The 20016-nt window shown below is 38.5% G+C and overlaps 1 protein-coding gene across 1 annotated transcript in view; it reads left to right on the forward strand.

The window, feature by feature from the left end:
* mef2a.L (myocyte enhancer factor 2A L homeolog) overlaps positions 1-19692 on the forward strand; it is a gene marked incomplete at its 5' end in the record, with an annotated part of 42207 nt that extends 22515 nt beyond the window's left edge. Inside the window, 5 exon segments of the mRNA NM_001101746.1 lie at positions 1599-1658; positions 8679-8863; positions 13279-13405; positions 14620-14746; positions 17612-19692. Of these exon segments, the coding sequence (NP_001095216.1) occupies positions 1599-1658; positions 8679-8863; positions 13279-13405; positions 14620-14746; positions 17612-17927 (815 nt within the window). The 3' untranslated portion in view covers positions 17928-19692.
* Between the last annotated feature and the right edge of the window lie 324 nt (positions 19693-20016).

The raw sequence follows: 20016 nt of genomic DNA on the forward strand, positions 1-20016 counted from the left end.
ATTCGAATTTACATTTGAATAGGGGGATTAAAATTTGAATGTTCCATAAGCAACCCACACTGTTTGAAAAATTATACAAATTATTTATTCAATGTTCCGTCTTGGGGAAACTGAAGGTGGTTTCCTTAAGACGGCTCAAGTTTGGGGCCAAAATGATGAATAAATCATTTTTATAATATGGAATATTAAAGATGTAAATATTTATTTTGCTATACGTGTGCACCAGGTATAGATATAGTGAATAAAGTACCCCCTCTTGTAAAATATAAGGATATTATAAGTTACCAAGGAGTTTCATGACCATATAAAAACACGAGGCCGAAAAAAGAGAAGTTTTGAGATGAAGAAGAAAGTACACTTCTAAGAATTAAAGGGATTGTTAACCTTCACAAAAGGTAGGGGCAAATTTAACAAACCAGAAGGATTCCTGGCTGTTCACAATCTCTTTTACCATTTATTAACAATTTTCCAATTTATACGGGAGCAATGACCAGCTCCATGTTGTAGCCCCCACCCTTCCCAGCTATAATCAGGTGATCCCACTGGTGGCCAATAAAAGGGCAACCATGTTTGGGAGTTTTAACCTTGAAAGCAGTGAGTAAGTTGCAGGTAAAACTTAGTCCCTGTGTAAAATGTGTAATGAAGCAATAGAATTCTTAATGAATCAGATGAAAATTGAGTGTAGGACTGGCCAGATATGGGATGACTTTGACGTAGTTGGCCAGCTTAAATATATTGCAATATATGGACAAACAATCCCTGTTTTGTTTAAAGGGTAAGGCATTTTTCAGTAGCAGTATGCACAAAATGTCTATGTCTTAAATATATTGGTAATGGGTTGAGTACAGATGACTCTTGTATTTGTCTATATGTATCTTGTGGTCATTGAACCCCTGCCTAAAGGTTTTAAAAATAGTGATGATCACAACTTTCCCTTTTTTATAAAAGACCTTAAGTTTGGCCAATAGCAGTAACCAAGCTCCAAATTACGGAATGGCCATCTCCCATAGACTCAATTTTATCGAAATAATCCATGTTTTAAAAAAGGATTTCCTTTTTCTCTGTAATAATAAAACAGTACCTTGTACTTGATCCAAACTAAGATATAGTCAATCGTTACTGGAAGCAAAACCAGCCTATTGGGTTAATTTAATGTTTACATGATTTTCTAGTAGACTTGAGGTATGAAGATCCAAATTAAGGAAAGACTCATTATCCGGAAGACCCCAAGTCCCAAGCATTCTGGATAACCGGTCCCATGACCTGTATTATCATTTTTAGCAAGTTGAATAGTTACTTACCATAGTGATAATGGAACATTTAAGATTTACAAGTTTCTCCATTTGTGAATAAAACTGGAAATTAAACCCAATGCTTGTCTTTTTTTGGGGTGTTAAACACCCAATAGAATTGGATTTGAGTGCAGCAGTAGCTTTTTGATAAATATGCCTGTTTGGTAAAACAACCTTAGATTTAAAATCCCTGCACCCTGCATAAGACCACTGATGGTTTTATGGTTATTTTTTTTTATATTGTTTGCAATACACTCTTTGATAAATGGTTTAAGTCAGTATTTCTGCTTTTTGTTCTGTTGGCAGGTGTAATGTTGTGTTCGTCTGATCTCTCCGTGCCAAATGGAGCAGGTACCAGTCCAGTAGGTGAGTGAAACTGTGGCTAGTTAATAGAATAGCTAATGGGAAGAATTTAGGAAGGCATTCTGACATCATTGCATAGTATGTGTGTTTACAGTAGCCTTTTTGTTAGCTGCTATTTAGCTTCCTCTGAACTGTAGAATAGAATTAACACATTCTGATGATGAAAAAGCCTGTTATCAGAATGAGCCTATACTTGAAAAGTAACGGTCAAAGAATTTCTCTGCAAAAACAATGATGTCTTTGAGGGGACATGGCAACAACGTAAGCAAATTAGCATTGAATTGAATTCAGGATTTTTGTTCAATCCAAGAACTTTTTTTTTTAGCTTTCTCATTTGTGTTAATGCTAATTCTAAATGTTTAGTCTACCAATTCCAAACCCCTTGACGTCCTGTGAGTTTAAAGGAGTGGATCACCTTTAAAGGAACAATAACATCAAAAAATACAAAGTAATTAAAATATAATGCAGTGTTGCTCTGCACTGGTAAAACTGGTGTGTTTGTTTCAGAAACACAATTATAGTTTAAATAAACAAGCTGTGGTGTAGCAATGGGGGCAGCCATTCAAACTGAAAAAGGAGAAAAGACACAGGATACACAGCAAATAACAGATAAACAGAGTGTCCTGTGCTTTAATGGGTGCGCCCATGGCTGCACAGCAGCTTGGTTATATAAACTATAGGTTTTTTTCTGAAACAAATACACCAGTTTTACCAGTGCAGGGCAACGTTACATTATATTGTCATTCCTTTCAAACACTTTATTTTTGTGTGTTACTGTTCCTTTAAGTTAACGTATAGTATGTTATAGAATGGCCAATTCCTAGCAACCTTTCAATTGATCTTATGAATACTTATGGGGGGGGGGTCACTGACCCCAGCTGCCAAAAAACAATTTCTATGTGAGGCTACAATGTTATTTATTGTTACTTTTTAATGCTTATCTTTCTGTTGATATTCCTGTTTCTCATTCAAAACACAGCCTGGTTGCTGGGGAAGTTTTGACCCTTGCAACCAGAGAGCTGCTAAAGTTCCAAACTGCAGAGCTGCTGAACACAAGGCTAAAATATTCAAAAACCACAAATATAAAAAAAAATTAAGACGAATTACAAATTGTCTAAGAATATCTCTCTCTACAATACAAAAAGTTATTTTAATGTTGAACAAACCCTTTAAAGTTCTGGTCAAATGAATGTTACAAGGATTTTAAAATTTTACTCAAAACGAAAAATACAAATTAAGGTTTGGTATTTGTCTGAATCTTTTATGACATGTTTGGTATTTGTCCAAATCCAAAAATTATGTATTTAAGAGTTTTGGAGATCCTGTGCAGCCCAAGGCTTTGGGGGGGGGGGGGGTGTTGCAGCCCTTGAAATGAAATAGATCCAAGATCTCAAGTACTATGTATGTATGCAGTAAAAGGTGTGTTACATTTTCATTAATATTCATGACCTTTCACTGTTAAAGCTATTAACTTTCAAGTTGCCTTTCAGTGGAAAATCTTTCTGTGCAGCTTTTACACACAGATGGCAAGTCACTAAGCTGTGAGCCTGAGCAGTGTTTCTTGTTGCACCCCCACATGCCCCCGCATTTTAACTATTAAAGGAATTGTTCAGTGTAAAAAATAAAAACTGGGCAAATAGATAGGCTGTGCAAAATAAAAAATGTTTCTAATATAGTTAGTTAGCCAAAAATGTAATGTATAAAGGCTGGAGTGACTAGATGTCTAACGTAATAGTCAGAACACTACTTCCTGCTTTTCAACTCTCTCTGTTTACACTGACTGGTTACCCTGGTTACCAGGCAGTAACCAATATCTAAACCATATCTAAACAGATATGTACCATGTGGCCTCCCTTCAAGTCACTTAACTCAGAGTTATAGAGCTGAAAAGCAGGAAATAGTGTTCTGGCTAATATGTTAGACATCCAGTCACTCCAGCCTTTATACATTACATTTTTGGCTAACTAACTATATTAGAAATATTTTTTATTCTGCACAGCCTATCTATTTACCCACTTTTTATTTTCACACTGAACTGTTCCTTTAATGTTTACATATGGCTGTGTATGTGCATGCGATCCATCAATTAGCAGACGGTGATGGCTAAAGGAAATGCACAGAGGGGAGGAATTTGGGAATGATGCACACTCTATTGCTGATACAAGCTGCTTCTTTGATCATCCTGGAAGTACATGTTTGATGTATAGTGCAGCAAAGTCGCTCTTAACATATCATAACATTACATTTTGTACAGCAACAAAGTATATATGGTCTTTCTTAACTATTCCCTTCTGGTCATATTTCCTCCTTTCTTGAGCTCCTTCCCTTCTCTTCCTTCCTTCCCTTCTCTTCCTTCCTTTCTTCCCTTTCTTTCTTTCTTTCTTTCTTTCTTTCTTTCTTTCTTTCTTTCTTTCTTTCTTTCTTTCTTTCTTTCTTTCCTTCCTTCTCTTCTTCTTTCATTCCCTTCTCTTGCTTTATTTTCCTCCCTTCTTACTTTCCCTCCTCATTCTTTTCCTGATTTGGCTACCAACATATTGGGCCAAATTGGGTTGATCCCCCCTCAGGCCAATGACAGGATAGTATGACCTCCAGAGGCTCTCAAACACAAGCTAATAATGGACCCAGTTTGGAGGGGCAGAGTTGGCAGTTGTTATCTGCCCATGTATGACTAGTTTCATATTCTTTTTTACAGTTCCTTTCCTACTTGAATCTGTCACTTTGACTTGAATGGTTTTTACAAGATGTGAGGTGACATAAATATTAATGGACCAAGTAACTCATTGGTGTGGTGTAAAATAAATAGACACACCTTTATAAATATCTGATTAACTCTTTGTAATGAAAGAATCTGGGAATCATGTTATACACTTTTTAGAAACACACTCTTACATCCTTAAAACAAGGCAAAGGAAATGATTCTGCAATAGTTTTAAAATAGGATATATTTTTAGTAGAGAAGAATTGCCCAGTGCTCCTTCCAGCTAACTATAGTTTGCCAGCAAAAGAGCATTACATGTGCTATTCGCCTAAGAATTTGCCTTAATAGAAATTCAATAAAGAAAGCTAGGAGGGACATGAACCCCAACAGAAACATGGATTCAGTGCAAATACATAAATACAGTTTTGATGCAGTATATATTAATAAAATGATGTTATAAGTAGTATCTCTTTAAGAGGGCTAGCTTTCGCACAGGAAGCCTTTTTCAGCCACGTGCTACAGAAATATGACCATGCTAAATATTTAATAGCATAAGGATGCATTATTATTTTTGCTGTAATAGGAGCACCATTTCTGTCATGCCGCAGCCTTTCTAGCTAAAAGGAAATATGACCCACATTGATTTGTACCTCCCTCTGGTACCACAAGGGATACATGTCACCTTTTGGGTGCATCTAGGATGCATATGACTAAACCCTTCTTTATTTCAACATGTTTTTTCCTCTGACATACTAAAATAATATAGCGTTTCTGGTCACATGTGGTTGTCATCGTCTGCTGTATTGTAAATAACAGTTACAGCTGTAAAGATGTACCCATGGATAAGCAAAACATGCTACAGCGATAAGTACAAGGAAATTCTTATTACAGCAGGAAGACTTGGGTCAGACTGGCCTGCGTGAGCACCAGAGAATCTCCAGCCAATGACCTTTCCCATCAACCCTTCTTATTCCCACCATATCTGTTAGACACATATTCTATTTAGCACTGTCTGCATCTAATTCTTGTAAGAGTGGGCCCAGGAGGTCCAGTCTGACACTGAGAAATACGGATGGCATGTGCAAAATCAGAAGATGTTTGAGATGGGGCAGATATAGATATTATATTTAAATATAGCTATAGATTAAGTAACTTTTCAATTGGTCTTCATATATTTTTAAATAGTATTTTATTTTCCTTCTTCTTCTCACTCTTCCGGCTTTCAAATTGGGGTCATTGACCCCATTTAAAAAATGAATGCTCTGTAAGGCCACAATTTTTTTTTGTTATTGCTACTTTTTATCACTTATCTTTCTATTTAGGCCCTCTCCTATTCATATTCCAGTCTCATACATGTTTGCTAGGGTAATTTGAAACTTAGCAAACAGATTGCTAAAATTGCAAACTGGTTTAAACTACCGAAGTATGTAGTCGAAGTTTTTTTTAAAGAGACAGTACTTCGACTATCGAATGGTCGAATAGTCTAATGATTTTTAGTTCAGGTCGAAGGTCGTGGTAGCCTATTCGATGGTCGAAGTACCCAAAAAAATACTTTGAAATTCGAAGTTTTTTATATTCGAATCCTCCACTTGAGCTTAGTAAATGTGCCCCCATGTGTTTATTGCTGAAAATTACAGTTTTCAGCTTTACAGTGACATAAGGATTTGCTGTAGTGCAGTAAACCATAGCAATCAGTCATTCTTTATATAGAGTGCTAGCATAATGTATTATACTGAACTTTAGAGTGAATGTTCTTTAACCTGGGCCACTCCCTGTCCCATGGGAGCCGAAAATCTAGTCTTGTAAGGCCACAATTTTTTTTGTTATTGCTACTTTTTATCACTTATCTTTTTATTTAGGCCCTCTCTTATTCATATTCCAGTGTCATACATGTTTGCTAGGGTAATTTGAAACTTAGCAAACAGATTGCTAAAATTGCAAACTGGAGAGCCGCTGTATAGAAAGCTAAATAATTGAAAAACCACAAATAATAAAAAATTAAAACCAATTGCAAATTGTCTCAAAATATCACTCTCTACAATATAATAAAAGTTAACTCAAAGGTGAATAACCCCTTTAATGGTTCAATCCATACACTAAAAGGTTACATGTGAGGGCAAGCTTATAACTGTACTTTAGACCTGACAAGTGGATCATAAGGGGTAAGAAGCATAGCATTTAGAATGGAGCAGCCACCTTTTCCCCAACATTTTAGCCCATATATTACATATCCTAAAACAAAAACTATTAAGATTTTATACAGTGGGTGTGTATATTTATAAATAAATGGCAACATGATCATTCATAGGCCAACATTATAACCCCCATATACCTATAACACTGTGCTAAACTGTGTGACTCAAGCTGCATATTTAGTGGTCACGAAACTTTATCCCTCACATGTGCCTGTGTCAATTTGGAATGTGGTTTTTAGAAAGGATGCAGTGCAGCTTTCTTTCGACACTCCCCATCACAAGCACTTGCTGAATTAGTAGAGTTGAATACTGGCAACAAAGCACACATACATTATTTTGTAAAGATTTTCTGACACTGATTCTTTCCTGAAGCTGATCACTCTTTCTCTGGCTGAATATTATCAGTCTCTAGCCGAACCTTTTGGTTTCTGCCATCTGAAGAGCAGTATAAATCATTCTTTTTTAGACTGTAAACTGTAAACTGAGAAATTCTTTATTTAGAATGATTATGGGGCACATTTATCAAGGGTTGAATATCAAGGGTTAATTAACCCTCGAAGTTAAATCCTTCGGATATCGAATTTGAAGGATTTTGCGCAAATACTTCGATCGATCGTAAAAATCGTTCGAAGGATTTTAATTGATGGATCAAACAATTTTTCTTCGCTCAAAAAAAGCGTAGGAAAGTGATGGGGAAGGTCCCCATAGGCTAACATTGTCCTTCGGTAGGTTTAAATTACCGAAGTATGTAGTCGAAGTTTTTTTTTAAAGAGACAGTACTTCGACTATCGAATGGTCGAATAGTCTAATGATTTTTAGTTCAGGTCGAAGGTCGTGGTAGCCTATTCGATGGTCGAAGTACCCAAAAAAATACTTTGAAATTCGAAGTTTTTTATATTCGAATCCTTCACTTGAGCCCCCATGTGTTTATTGCTAAAAATTACAGTTTTCAGCTTTACAGTGACATAAGGATTTGCTGTAGTGCAGTAAACCATAGCAATCAGTCATTCTTTATATAGAGTGCTAGCATAATGTATTATACAGAACTTTAGCGTGAATGTTCTTTAACTTGGGCCACTCCCTGTCCCATGGGAGCCAAAAATCTAGTTTCTGGAAAATCATTGGGTGCAGGCAAGGAAGGAAGGAGATAGCAGCGTAGGGGCTGATTCTTGGCCTGTGCTTTTCTGCAGGCCGAGATCAGCCCCACAGTAAGACTATGAGGTCACACAGAGTTTCAGCTTCACTTCGCTCATTTTGCGTTTTCTCTGCAGACTAAGAGAAGCAGATTCGCTCCCTTCGCAGCTTCGCTGATCTGCACTGAAAATACAGCTTCTGCAGGTGCAGGTACGCAGAGTGGAGATTGGCTGAAAACTCGAAAGAAAGCATTTTTGGTCAACCTTCGCTACATGTACCTGTTCACAGCTGTAGATCAGATCGGTTCCACAGCTTTCAGCCTGCAGAAAAAAAACGCAAGTTTAGAGAAGTGGAGCCAACGCTATGTGTGCCATCAGCCTAAAAGCAAATACCTGAATTGTTACTATAAATTGCTGATCTGGGACTACAGTTCCATGTTATTACATCTTTCCAAACTGTGTTTGCAGATCCTTCTAAAAGGGCGAAATTCTGCCTGCCTGAAATCTGTACAATGGACTTGCCATTAGATGTGAAGAATATTAATTATGTGCCATTGTGTCTAACTCCTAATAGTCAAAGACAAAAAAATCTGCCCTGTCTTTTTAATCCTCCAACCTTTGGCAACTGATCACTGAACTGTGAGTGTTGTTAAAGTAACAGTAACACCAAAAAATATAAAGTAATTAAGCTGTGCCTTTCTGGTGTTTAATTGTTATGAACACACCATTGACACTATCAGGAAAGGATGCGCTTTAGATTGTAGAGGGAACGTGTAATAGAGATTATAATAGACATGATTGTTTGCATGTCGTATTGCTATACAGGAAAAACTGGCACCCTGAAGGAAATTTAGATAATGAAATTAAAGCGATTGAAGTATTAGCACACAACTTGAATCATTATCCTTGCTACTTGCTTTGTCCTTTTCACCTTCTACCCATCTCTGCCAGCGTCAGCCTGTTAGCTGCCATTCACATCTATCTTTTACTTCGGCAGGTAATGGGTTTGTAAACCCTCGCGCTTCTCCAAGCCACTTAGGACCAACGGGAGGGAATGTGCTGGGGAAAGTGATGCCTACAAAATCTCCCCCACCCCCTGGAGGGAACCTTGTTATGAACAGCCGAAAACCTGACCTACGTGTGGTTATTCCTCCTTCCAGTAAAGGCATGATGCCTCCTTTGGTAAGTAGTCATTTGGCAGTCTTAGCGATAGAGATGTTGCACTTTAATCGACGTTTTGTATAACAATGCTTGAGCTTGTGACCACAAACTTTTGATTCTACCTATATGTTCTTTGTTTCTGTGAGAACTGACATCATCTAACATTTAAGTTTTTATCTTGGTGTCTCTGATTTCATAACATAGACAAACTATAATCCACAAAGGTCATCTTTGAACAGAATAACTGTCTGTAGAGAAGTCTCCATACTTTGTGGGTTCATACCTCCCTTTGCATGACAACAATTGGTTGGGTCCCATCGTAGTTCATAACACACATATATATATATATATATATATATATATATATATATATATATATATATATATATATATATATATATGCACATCAAAGGCTCGCACTCACAGGTCTTACAAATGAAAATAAAGGTGTTAATTTGGCAAAACAAATAACTAACGTTTCGGCTAGTACACTAGTCAATATCAACACTAGTGTACTAGCCGAAACGTTAGTTATTTTTTTTGCCAAATAAACAACTTTATTTTCATTTGTAAGACTTGTGAGTGCGAGGCCTTTGATGTGCTTACATACATTTGCTTGAGCTTTTTGCACCCAGGCATAGTACTTATACACAAGCTGTTGGAATGATCTGCGTTGGAATGGTGCATCTAAAGCCCACTAGGGGTGTAACTTTAGGGAATAGTATAGATGAACTTGAATGAGGGTCTCCTAATAGTAAGATTGTTACTGACCACATTAGGGAGAGGCCCAAGTACACCACCCTGAGCCCTCAGCACAGGGAGCAGATAAACCAAATATACTGTGGAGCAGGCATTCAAATAAAGGCAATCCTCCACCAGGTAGTGACTTGTTTGTAACACGAAACGAGTAAGACTGTGGACACAATACATTTCTTCACTTTACTTTAACTACATGGTGGAAGATTGCCTCCATTTGAGTGCCTGCTCCACAGTATATTCGGTGTAACTTCAAGGGCCCATGTCGCAACCTCTTGGGCCCTCCTCTGACCTCCCGTCCCCTGTGCGCTAGAGATGAATACACCAGCTTTTTTTCCCTCCCATTTCCTCAACCTTGACAGGGTAGCCCAGACATGGGAACGGGTTTGGGTCATCTGGGTCCACTGGGTTTTTTTCTGCTGTCCTGCAGGCCCAGTCTGACCCTGGGTATGATTTTTGGCCTGTGTATTTCAGCAGGCCAATTTTTCTCCCCATGAGGCATAAGCCTAAATTTCACCCTAATTGGCCACCGTGATATGCCTGCTTTACCAGTGGATCAGCCCCATTTTGCTCATGTGTATGCCTGACTCAGGTTAAAGATTGTCCTCCACAGAGCAGGCATCAGGGGTACACATTTATGCTTGGCTTCTGGGGGGCTATCTATATATTTCTGGTGGTGGACCTGTCCATGCAAAACATGACTTTTCTAATAAATGCAACAGTCTGCATAATTGTGGTTTTCCTCATTTGTTACATACAGACGGAAGAGGACGAATTAGATTTGGTGAGTTGTGTATGCATGGCTACAACCAACATGAACTGAATGTTCCCTTTAAAGCAGATCAATTTAAAAATGAAACCTTACAAATAATCGATTCCAAAATGTAAATGTAAAAAAAAAAAAAAAGTAATTTGAGTATATGCTTAAGTATTTGTGGCTTTAAAGAGAACACTGGAATTGGGGTGCCAGCTCCCCTTTCCTTGAAACATTTGAATCTGGGAGAGAGTCCTAAGTCGTACAACCATCTGCTGTTGTCGCTCAGGTGATTGTGGATTCCCCGCAGCTTAGCTGTGAGCGCCAGAGCATTGTGTCCTCCTCCAGCGAGGTTACATCATCCCTGGTGAGGTCATTGCTTGCCAACAGTAGGATGAGCTCATCTTTCACAGGAGCTGCACTACAGACACACACACACACAGCACCAAGACACACATATACACTTACACACTGCCTTTTCTACTGCATTATTCATTCTCATCTGCAGCCTTATCAGAGCACTGACTCCTTCTGTGCCTTTAATACGTAAAATCACTCCACACCCACAAACAGGTCTCCGCTTATTTTCTATAGGCCTTTACAATTCAGCTATATAGAACACTGAAAGATATTTAGTTTTTTATTCTTTCCTGTACCTCGTTTAAGGAGACAGTTTGATGCATTCATTTTAAAAATAAGCAAATGACAATATTTGTTTTAAATCTAAAGTAGAATCCAGCCTTTGTTTAGGCATTAACCTGGCACAGCACCCTAAGGTGGTTAAATGTGCATGCAGCATGGCAATCCGTTGTGTCGTTAGTGTGTTGCATGTTGTACAGTGAGTGTTTCTACTTTCTCAATATCTGGGCCACTTTATATGTTTTATAATTTTAGTACAGAGATTACAGGTGATGCTATTTGTGTTGCTTCCCTGCATCCCTATCTTATCTCTTAACTGTTTGGTAACTATTGGCTCTCGTTGTATCTATTTATGTTTACTTTGCCCATCATGGAGGGGGAGAGGAGTAGAGCGTATTTTAAACATATTAGTGCTCATGCATGTCCACAAGGGCAGTAGCATTTTCCGGAATTTCTCTGCAGTCATTTGCATGTAAAACCATTTTTATTAAAAGTACTTGCCTCAAATAGCACTCTTTGCACTTCCAAATAGTTGCACTCTGTGCCGCTTCCTTCCTACCTTCCATACCAAATAGAGCACTGCTGTGCCTATTGTTTCCGAAAATCCTGGACCTACTACTACCTCCTGACCCGGCTGTAACTCCAGGGTTCCTTCTACGCCCTGTGCCAATGGGAGTGGTTTAGTTGCAATGCAGTGCACGCAGGCCCGCCATCAGGGGGGCACAAGAGGTACTCATGTACGGGGCCCGGTCCTAAAGTGGAGGCCCGGCTGCACTTTTCGAAATAGCCGGGCCCCCCCATGACAACGCCGAAGCCATGCCACAGCTGCCGAACTCCTGAAGAGCCAAACTCCTGAAGTGGCGAAAAGACCCAAAGCCACAAAAGGAGCCGACGTTGAAGTCCTGAAGCCGCGAAAAGACCCAAAGCCATGAAAGGAGCCGAAGTTTAAATCCCAAAGCTACGAAAGGAGCCAAATTTGATGTCCCGAAGCCGCAAAGAGACCCAAAGCCACAAAAGGAGCCGAAGCTGAAGTCCTGAAGCCACGAAAGGAGCCGAAGTTGAAGTCCTGAAGCCTTGAGTTTAATTATACTGAACACCTATGAGTTTTTTATTTTATTTTATTAAACTCTAACCATTAATGTATTATTTTAATACTCTATAAGCCCCTGCCACCAATGTTTTTAAAATAAATATTCTCTGAAGCCCTAATGTTTATTTTTAACTTGTAAGGGGGGGCCCTGGTGCCAATGTTTTTATAATAATAGGGCCCCAGGCATCAAATTTTTTTTTTTAACTTATTGGGGGTCCTGACCACCAATGATTTTTTAAAAAACTTTTATCGGGGGCCCTGGCACCACAGATTTTTTAAAAAAAATTATAAGGGTCAGCGCTGCGTAATATACTGGAGCTATATAATTAAATGTTAATAATAATAATAAGGGGGCCCTTTTTATAACTGTGTGTGGGGGGATTTACTGTTTTTAGCGCTGATGTCTGTGTGGTCTTTTAACTGGTAAAGGGTGGGCGGGATCTGGGGTATGGCCCAGAAAATGTTGTTGTATGGGGCCCCGTGATATCTAATGGCGGCCCTGAGCGCACACGCAGTTGTGGTAATTTATGCCGGCTGAAATTGCAGTCAACGCAGGCCGTTACTCCCGTGCAACAGCAATGATACTGGAATTCTGGGAAAAAAATGCATTGTGGGGAGAAAAACAAGCCAGTTGCTGTCAAACTTGCACTTTACTCACCTCACTTGCAGACGTACATGAGCCCTATTGCTCTTGACATAGTTGATTAATACACAGGCTGAGCCTGCCCCCATGTGGCTGCTGGTTAATAGTTTCACTTTGAAAGTGTCAGCAGATTGCTGCAAAGCAAATGCATAATCATGTGTACATTTAATCATTAATTCTCCTTTAAGTAAATTAGTGCTCAAGGTTCTATTGACCCAAGACATAAATTAAAGTACACATAGCCCTTGCATTTGCATTTTCCCTTACTGGTTTCAGGTTCTGACTCGTGAAACCATATAGCAGAATTCAGTTCTCCTCCAGGTCAGGTCTGTTATGCAGTGACCAGTAATGGAGAGAACAGAAACAATCAGGAAGATATATTGAAAATTGCCTGGAATTGCATTATGCAAAAATAGGTTTTAGGTGGAGGACCTCTTTAACTTTCCCTTAATGCACATGCCTATATGCACACGCAATATCAGCGATTATTAAGATTTTTTCTTACTTTGCATATTTAAGATCCATAACTGTGCCATTGTGTTTTTTCTTTACAGAACACCCAAAGAGTAACCAGTTCACAAGGTACTCAGCCACTTGCCACCCCAATTGTTTCAGTAGCTACTCCCAGTTTAGCCCCTCAGGGGCTGATTTATTCTGCAATGCCTACTGCCTACAATACAGGTAAATGTATATGCATGGTTTATAATGTTTGGTTAGGGCAGCGCTGACCCCTATAACTAACCAGAAAACACACAATTTATTATACATAGCATTAAAGGGGTTGCTCACCTTTGAGTTAACTTTTAGTCTGATTTAGAGAGTGATATTCTGAGACAATATGCAGTTGGTTTTAATTTTTTATTATTGTGGTTTATTTGAGTTATTTAAGCTTTTTATTCAGCAGCTCTCCAGTTTGCTATTTCAGCAATCTGGTTTCTAGGGTCCAAATTACCCTTGCAACCATGCATTGATAGGAATAAGAGACCGGAATATGAATAGGAGGTGGTGTAAATAGAAAGATGAGTAATAAAAAGTAGCAGTAACTATACATTTGTAGCCTTACATAGCAATTGTTTTTAGATGGGGTCAGTGACCCCAGTTTGAAAGCTGGAAAGAGTCCGAAGAAGAAGAAGGCAAATAATTAAAACACTGTAAAAAATAAATAATGAAGACCAATTGAAAAGTTACTTAGATTTGGCCATTCTATAACATGCTAAAAGTTAACTTAAAGGTGAGCAACCCCTTTAAGAGGGATAAAAGAGAAAAAAGGATATAGTTTGAACAGTCCAAAAAAAAGTGTCTCACTGTATAATGCACAATACACCCATATTACTTGTAACTGTTAGACACATTATATTAGGTCATATTATAGGTAAAAGACACACAAAACAAGTATTGACGGGTATATAGGTATACTACAGCCATACTATGTATAGCTTTACTAGCTACATGATTTACTACATGATTTACTACATGTGCATTTAATGTAAACTTCTGTTACTGCACCTAATTATTTATGCTGCTAATGTACTATGTTAAATGTAAAGCAATGCTCTGAGGCTAAAGCACACACGGCTTGTATGCAGATGTTTATCTTTGGTCCCCTGTAGCACACAGGGTATGTTTGCTCCAGCTGCAGAAAACAGTGCCTGTACAAAGCAATTCAACTTGCTCCCAGATAGTCATTGTACTGTTGAAGGCAGCATTGGATTTGTGCTGGAAATTGAGGGCATGAGCTAAGGGTCAAGGTCAAGCAGGCATTGTAGCTCTTTTGGGCAGTATTAATAAGGTATTCTTCATTGTAGCAATGACTATACATGCACTTACATGCACTAACAGTTCTTAAAGGCACTTAAATGTTTAAACAATGCTGTTTGCTTGTGTTTGCTCCACAGACTATCCTTTGACCAGTGCAGATCTGTCAATGCTGCAGGGGTTTAACTCCCCAGGAATATTGCCTCTAGGACAGGTTTCAGCCTGGCAACAGCATCACGTAGGACAAGCAGCCCTCAGCTCCTTTGTGTGAGTATCCATTACTTAAAGGAGACATACAACATAAATGAAAAAACCCTAATTTTGTAGGCAATTATAAGTAATATATGGTGTTGCTTTTACAGGTGCTAAAAATTTATATTATCTTTAAAAATAGCCCCTATAGATGTTCTCTGGTCCCTGTCTGTTTTTCAAATGAGGGGTGGGCGTTTCCTAACGGTCCCTGCCAGAAGCACAATATGAAGAGGACAGTCAATCGCAGCCCTGCAGTCACACAAGCACAGACAGGCTTCAGTTCCCTATCAGGTCCTGCTAGCTGCTGATTGGTTCCAGTGAGCTGAGACCTACCAGCCCCCTGCACAGCCTGGGAATTTCGGGGAGCAGGAATTGGAAGAGAAGGGAGGGATTATTAGGGTTTTTGCAGAAATATTCAATAAATCAGCCTTTTCTAAGCACAATTCTTCTGTATCTAAATGAGTATAATGCACAGGTACATTCTTATTTTTTACACAAAATGTCTCCTTTAAATATCATTGCATCTTTCCTCATCAGTGCCCTCACTTTGTCAGCCTCCCCTTCTTCTTCCACTTCAGTCTCAAACATTGTGAAATATGTCACTATATAATTTACTTGTTCAGATAAGAGAGTAAAACTATATAAGGACATATGCTAACGTGGACACCCCTTGCCAAATGGCATGTTTGGTTAATTTTGTAAGTGGAAATGTCCTAAATGACAGGAAACAAAAAAAAAAAAACAAAAAAAAAACACAATTTGGCACAGGGTTCCCACTCTTTTGCTTTCCACTGTAAGTGACAGACCTAAACTGCTGCTTCATAATTTCATAACAACAGATCAGACTCTGCTTCAGATGTATTTAAAGGCGTAATGCATTCCCAGATTCAAATTTTACAGATATTAGAGGTCACCTCTGAGTTCCATTCAGCAATTCTTTCTATTTCTTTTATATGGTCGTTGAGCTCCACTGACTTTTAATGCTTTTATATTTAATAGCAATATTCATGATGCATTGTAAGAGAGGAGCAAACTGAGCATGCTCAAGCCCTAGCCCTGGAGGTTAATGCTGAAAACAGGAAGTCTGGTACAGAAGTCCATGTTTACACAATAGAAGGACAGAAATGTGGAGTTTCTTTTGATAGAGGACTCTATGTGGCAAATTTACTAACCTCCGAAAATTCGCCAGCGACGGCTTCGCTCACAGCGCAACACTTTGCCGGGTGTAAATTCGCCAGGACAACACTAATTCACTAAAATTCGAAGTTGTGTTCAGGGTGCCGAACGCTGGCAAAGTTGCGCTAGCTTTACTGCACCAAGCAAAGCAAAGTTGCGATAGCGTTGCCTAATTTGCATATTGCGGGAAGTTAAAGGGGTTGTTCACCTTTGAGATAACTTTTCTTTTAGTATGTAAACTTTTAGTATGATGTAGAGATCAATATTCTTATTATTTGTGGTTTTTCAGTTATTTAGCTTTTTCTTCAACAGCTCTCCAGTTTGTAATTTCAGCAATCTGGTTGCTAGGGTCCAAACCATACATTTATTTGAATAAGAGACTGGAATATGAATAGGAGAGGCTTTTATTATTATTATTATTATTAACATGTATTTATATAGCGCCAACATATTGCGTAGCACTGTAAAGTAAATGTGATTATACAACTACATCACATGAATTACATACATAGAATATATGGAGTAACAAACATCACAATCAATACAGGTACAAAAAGGTGAGGAAGGCCCTATGCATAGGCATACAGTCTAAAGGGAAGGGAGTAATACACAAGGTGTGGGAGTGGGCAAGATCGAATTAAGTGGGTGAGAAATGTGGTATTGCGTTTGGTAGTTAAGCAGAGTGAGGGTAGGCTTCTCGAAAGAAGTGCGTTTTCAGAGATTTCTTGAAAGTAGAAAGGTTGGGAGAAAGTCGGACAGACCGTGGGAGAGCGTTCCAGAGGAGGGGTGCAGCCCTTGCAAAGTCTTGAATGCGAGCATGTGAGGAGGTAATGAGAGAAGAGTTGAGTAGCAGGTCAGTAGAGGAGCGTAGTAAGCGAGTGGGTGAGTATATAGAGATGAGTTTAGAGATGTAGGGTGGGGCAGAGATGGCTTGAATAGAAACATGAGTAATAAAAAGTAACAATACATTTGTAGCCCTACAGAGCATTTGTTTTTAGACAGGAGTCAGTGACCCCCATTTGAAAGCTGCAAAGAGTCAGAAGAAAAAAGGCAAATAATTATAAAACTATAAAAAATAAATAATGAAAACTAATTAAAAAGTTGCTTCGAATCGGCCGTTCTGCATCATAATAAAAGTTACCTTAAAGGTGAACCACCCCTTTAATGTTGAATGGACGTATATGTAGCAGCAAATACTTTACACTACACAAATCCGGGAAACCTATATAAAATAAAAGTTATTATATTGCCCTACACATGAGCCCAGTGTATAGTTTATGTGCCATATGTTAGGAAATGTAGGGGGGAAGCCGGTTACTCCAAAAAAAATGTACGCTCTTTTACAGCCTATCACCCTGAAAAAAGGAAAAGACGCCAGCGTTTTTTGGGACTTAGAAAAATTTTCGTAAATTTTTTGATGAATGCAAATTTGCCTGGCGTTAGGGAGCAAAGTTCTGCTAGAGTCTATCTCCTTCGCTAGCGAAGTTACGCCAGCGACGGTAAATCGGCGAAGTTCCAAAATGACATCACGTTAGTCACTTTGCCCTTTAGTATAATTGCCCCTATGAGTTAGCATTACTATGAGGGTTTATTGGAGTATTTATATAGTTTTTTATAACTTGCTGCGAATGATGTGCAAATGTTGAGCTACATATCCCGGCGGCCGCTGTGTAATAACATAATGTGCTCTGTTTGGCTTCCCAGGGCTACTGGACAATTATCTCAGGGTTCTAATTTGTCCATCAACACAAACCAGAACATCAATATAAAGTCCGAGCCCATATCACCCCCCCGTGATAGGATCACTCCTTCTGGATTTCAATCCCATCAGCACCACCAACACCAACCTCGCCCAGAAATGGACAGCCTGAGCAGCTCCAGCAGTTCCTATGATGGCAGCGACCGAGAGGACGTCAGAAATGACTTTCATTCACCGATTGGCTTGGGAAGACCTGCCAATAACGAGGACAGGGACAGCCCCTCTGTGAAACGCATGAGGATGGATGCTTGGGTGACATAAATATTTCTCCAGACACCTTTTATGGCGAGGAACCCTTGAGCATATCTAAAACTATATGTCACAGGTGCACAAGTTGTATATCCGCATTTGTGTCATACACACATCCATCAGGTACCTGCTGCAATGACTGGAAACACCTACAACTTTCTGCAGTGATGTGGCACTTAATGTGGACTTTCTAACAACTCCGGGGGAAGCAATGCATTAGGCCTCAGTGTAATCATACTTTTCTGAAACTACAATAGTAAATGACCCTTTTAAAAGGGAAATGTGGAGGGTTGAAACCTTTCCGCGCTTGGGGAGAGGATCCTATCCCCCCCATCCTTATCCCTGTGCTTTTAACCCCTTTGCTGACAAAAGGGCATTCAGTGCATTGTATTAGCCCATCTGGAACCTCATGGGTTTGACACTTGGCTTGATAGAACAAACAGGACAATGAATGCAGGAAACAAAGAAAGCAATACTGTAAATGTAAAACAATAATAAATGTTTTATCCAAAATTAATACCTACAGATCCCTCTTTGAAAGGGAGCAGGTGAAGGGCTGAAGCCACGAGAACTATTTTTGCACGTGCGACACAAACAGCAATGATATCAGGTCAGAAAGTTTTATGTTTCGAATCTAGGGAGTCATAGGGCATTGTATTGGGGGAGGTTAATAAATAAATAAAAAAAAGATCTATAAGCCTTGGAAAAAGGGCATATAAAATTAATATATTAAGTTATAATTGGGAATATGTTAAAGTTTCTTTTTACTTTCATACCTAAAAGAACAAGAACCGATTTTAGCTTGTGTATATTTTATATTATGGGAAAACAATGCCCTTATTGACTATAAATATATATATATATATATATAAAAGTTATATACTTTTGAACACGTTCTGCTATGAATTATTTATACAAACCAAAGCTGTATGTTTGGGCTTTTTTTTTGTAGACTATAGATTTATTCTTTTCTTTCCTGATTTGTTTTTATAGGTTTTTTTTTTTCTTGCTTTGAGAGCAAAATAAATAGATGTACAAAAAAAAACTCAAATGCATCAACTTCAGAAAGATAAAAGCCATGATACGTTTATTATATTGTATCTGTAATTTAAACTTTGAGCCAAACTTTCTGTACATAGCATCATAAATATGTCACCAGGACTTGAAATGTTAAAGAGTAGAAGAGTATTGTGTGAGTAATATGTACAATTCTGTCAGATATGCTGTACTGCCCTTGTACGTGGTTATTGCCAGTACTGTTTTACATGTTTCCCTCCCTTTCAGGAGAACTATAGAAATTGGTTGGGTTTTGCTGTAATCACCGTAACATGTTTTAATCTGTGTTCTTATGTTCTGTACACAGAAAAGTGGCAAAAAGTAAATATATGGATCTCTTCAAAAGTCGCTCTTCTTGGAAATGTATCTGGACACGGTGATGCAAGGTGATCTTTGCTTATGTCTGAAAAGCAAAAATAGATATCTGGTGTTACCCACTAAGTATAACTTTATGGGAAGATAAAAGTTATGGAATATTTTGTTGAGAAATCCACTATCCAGAATGCCCTGAAACCAGGCAATTATCTTCCCCCTATTCCCCCAATAATTTCTGCATGCTTATTTGGATTCCATTCCTGTTTGTTATACAGCTATGGGACCTGTTATCCTGAGGCTTTCTGGATAACAGATCGTAATACTAGAAAATTGTGTAAATATTAAACAAACCCAACAGGCTGGTTTTGCTTCCAATAAGAAATACTTATATCTCCGCTTGGATCATGTACAAGGTACTGTTTTATTATTATTATTATAGAGAAAAAGAAAAACATTTAAAAAAGTTTGGATTATTTGGATAAAATGGAGTCTATGGGAGACAGCCTTTCCGTAATTCGTAATAAAGGGTTTCTGGATAACGGATCCCATACTTGTTTTATATTCTTCCACGTATCTGTGTGCCAATGGAAGCCTTACTCCGTTTGTATTTGTAATTAGGGTAGAAATGTGCAGAAATCCATTGTTTTTGGACTGGGCCAAATATTCAGATTTGGTTCCTCTGAATACTTTCAGCCTGGATTCTGAACATCTCTAATTTCTATTTATGATT

This window comes from Xenopus laevis, chromosome 3L (assembly GCF_017654675.1).
Source record: "Xenopus laevis strain J_2021 chromosome 3L, Xenopus_laevis_v10.1, whole genome shotgun sequence".
Classification (NCBI taxonomy): Eukaryota; Metazoa; Chordata; class Amphibia; order Anura; family Pipidae; genus Xenopus; species Xenopus laevis.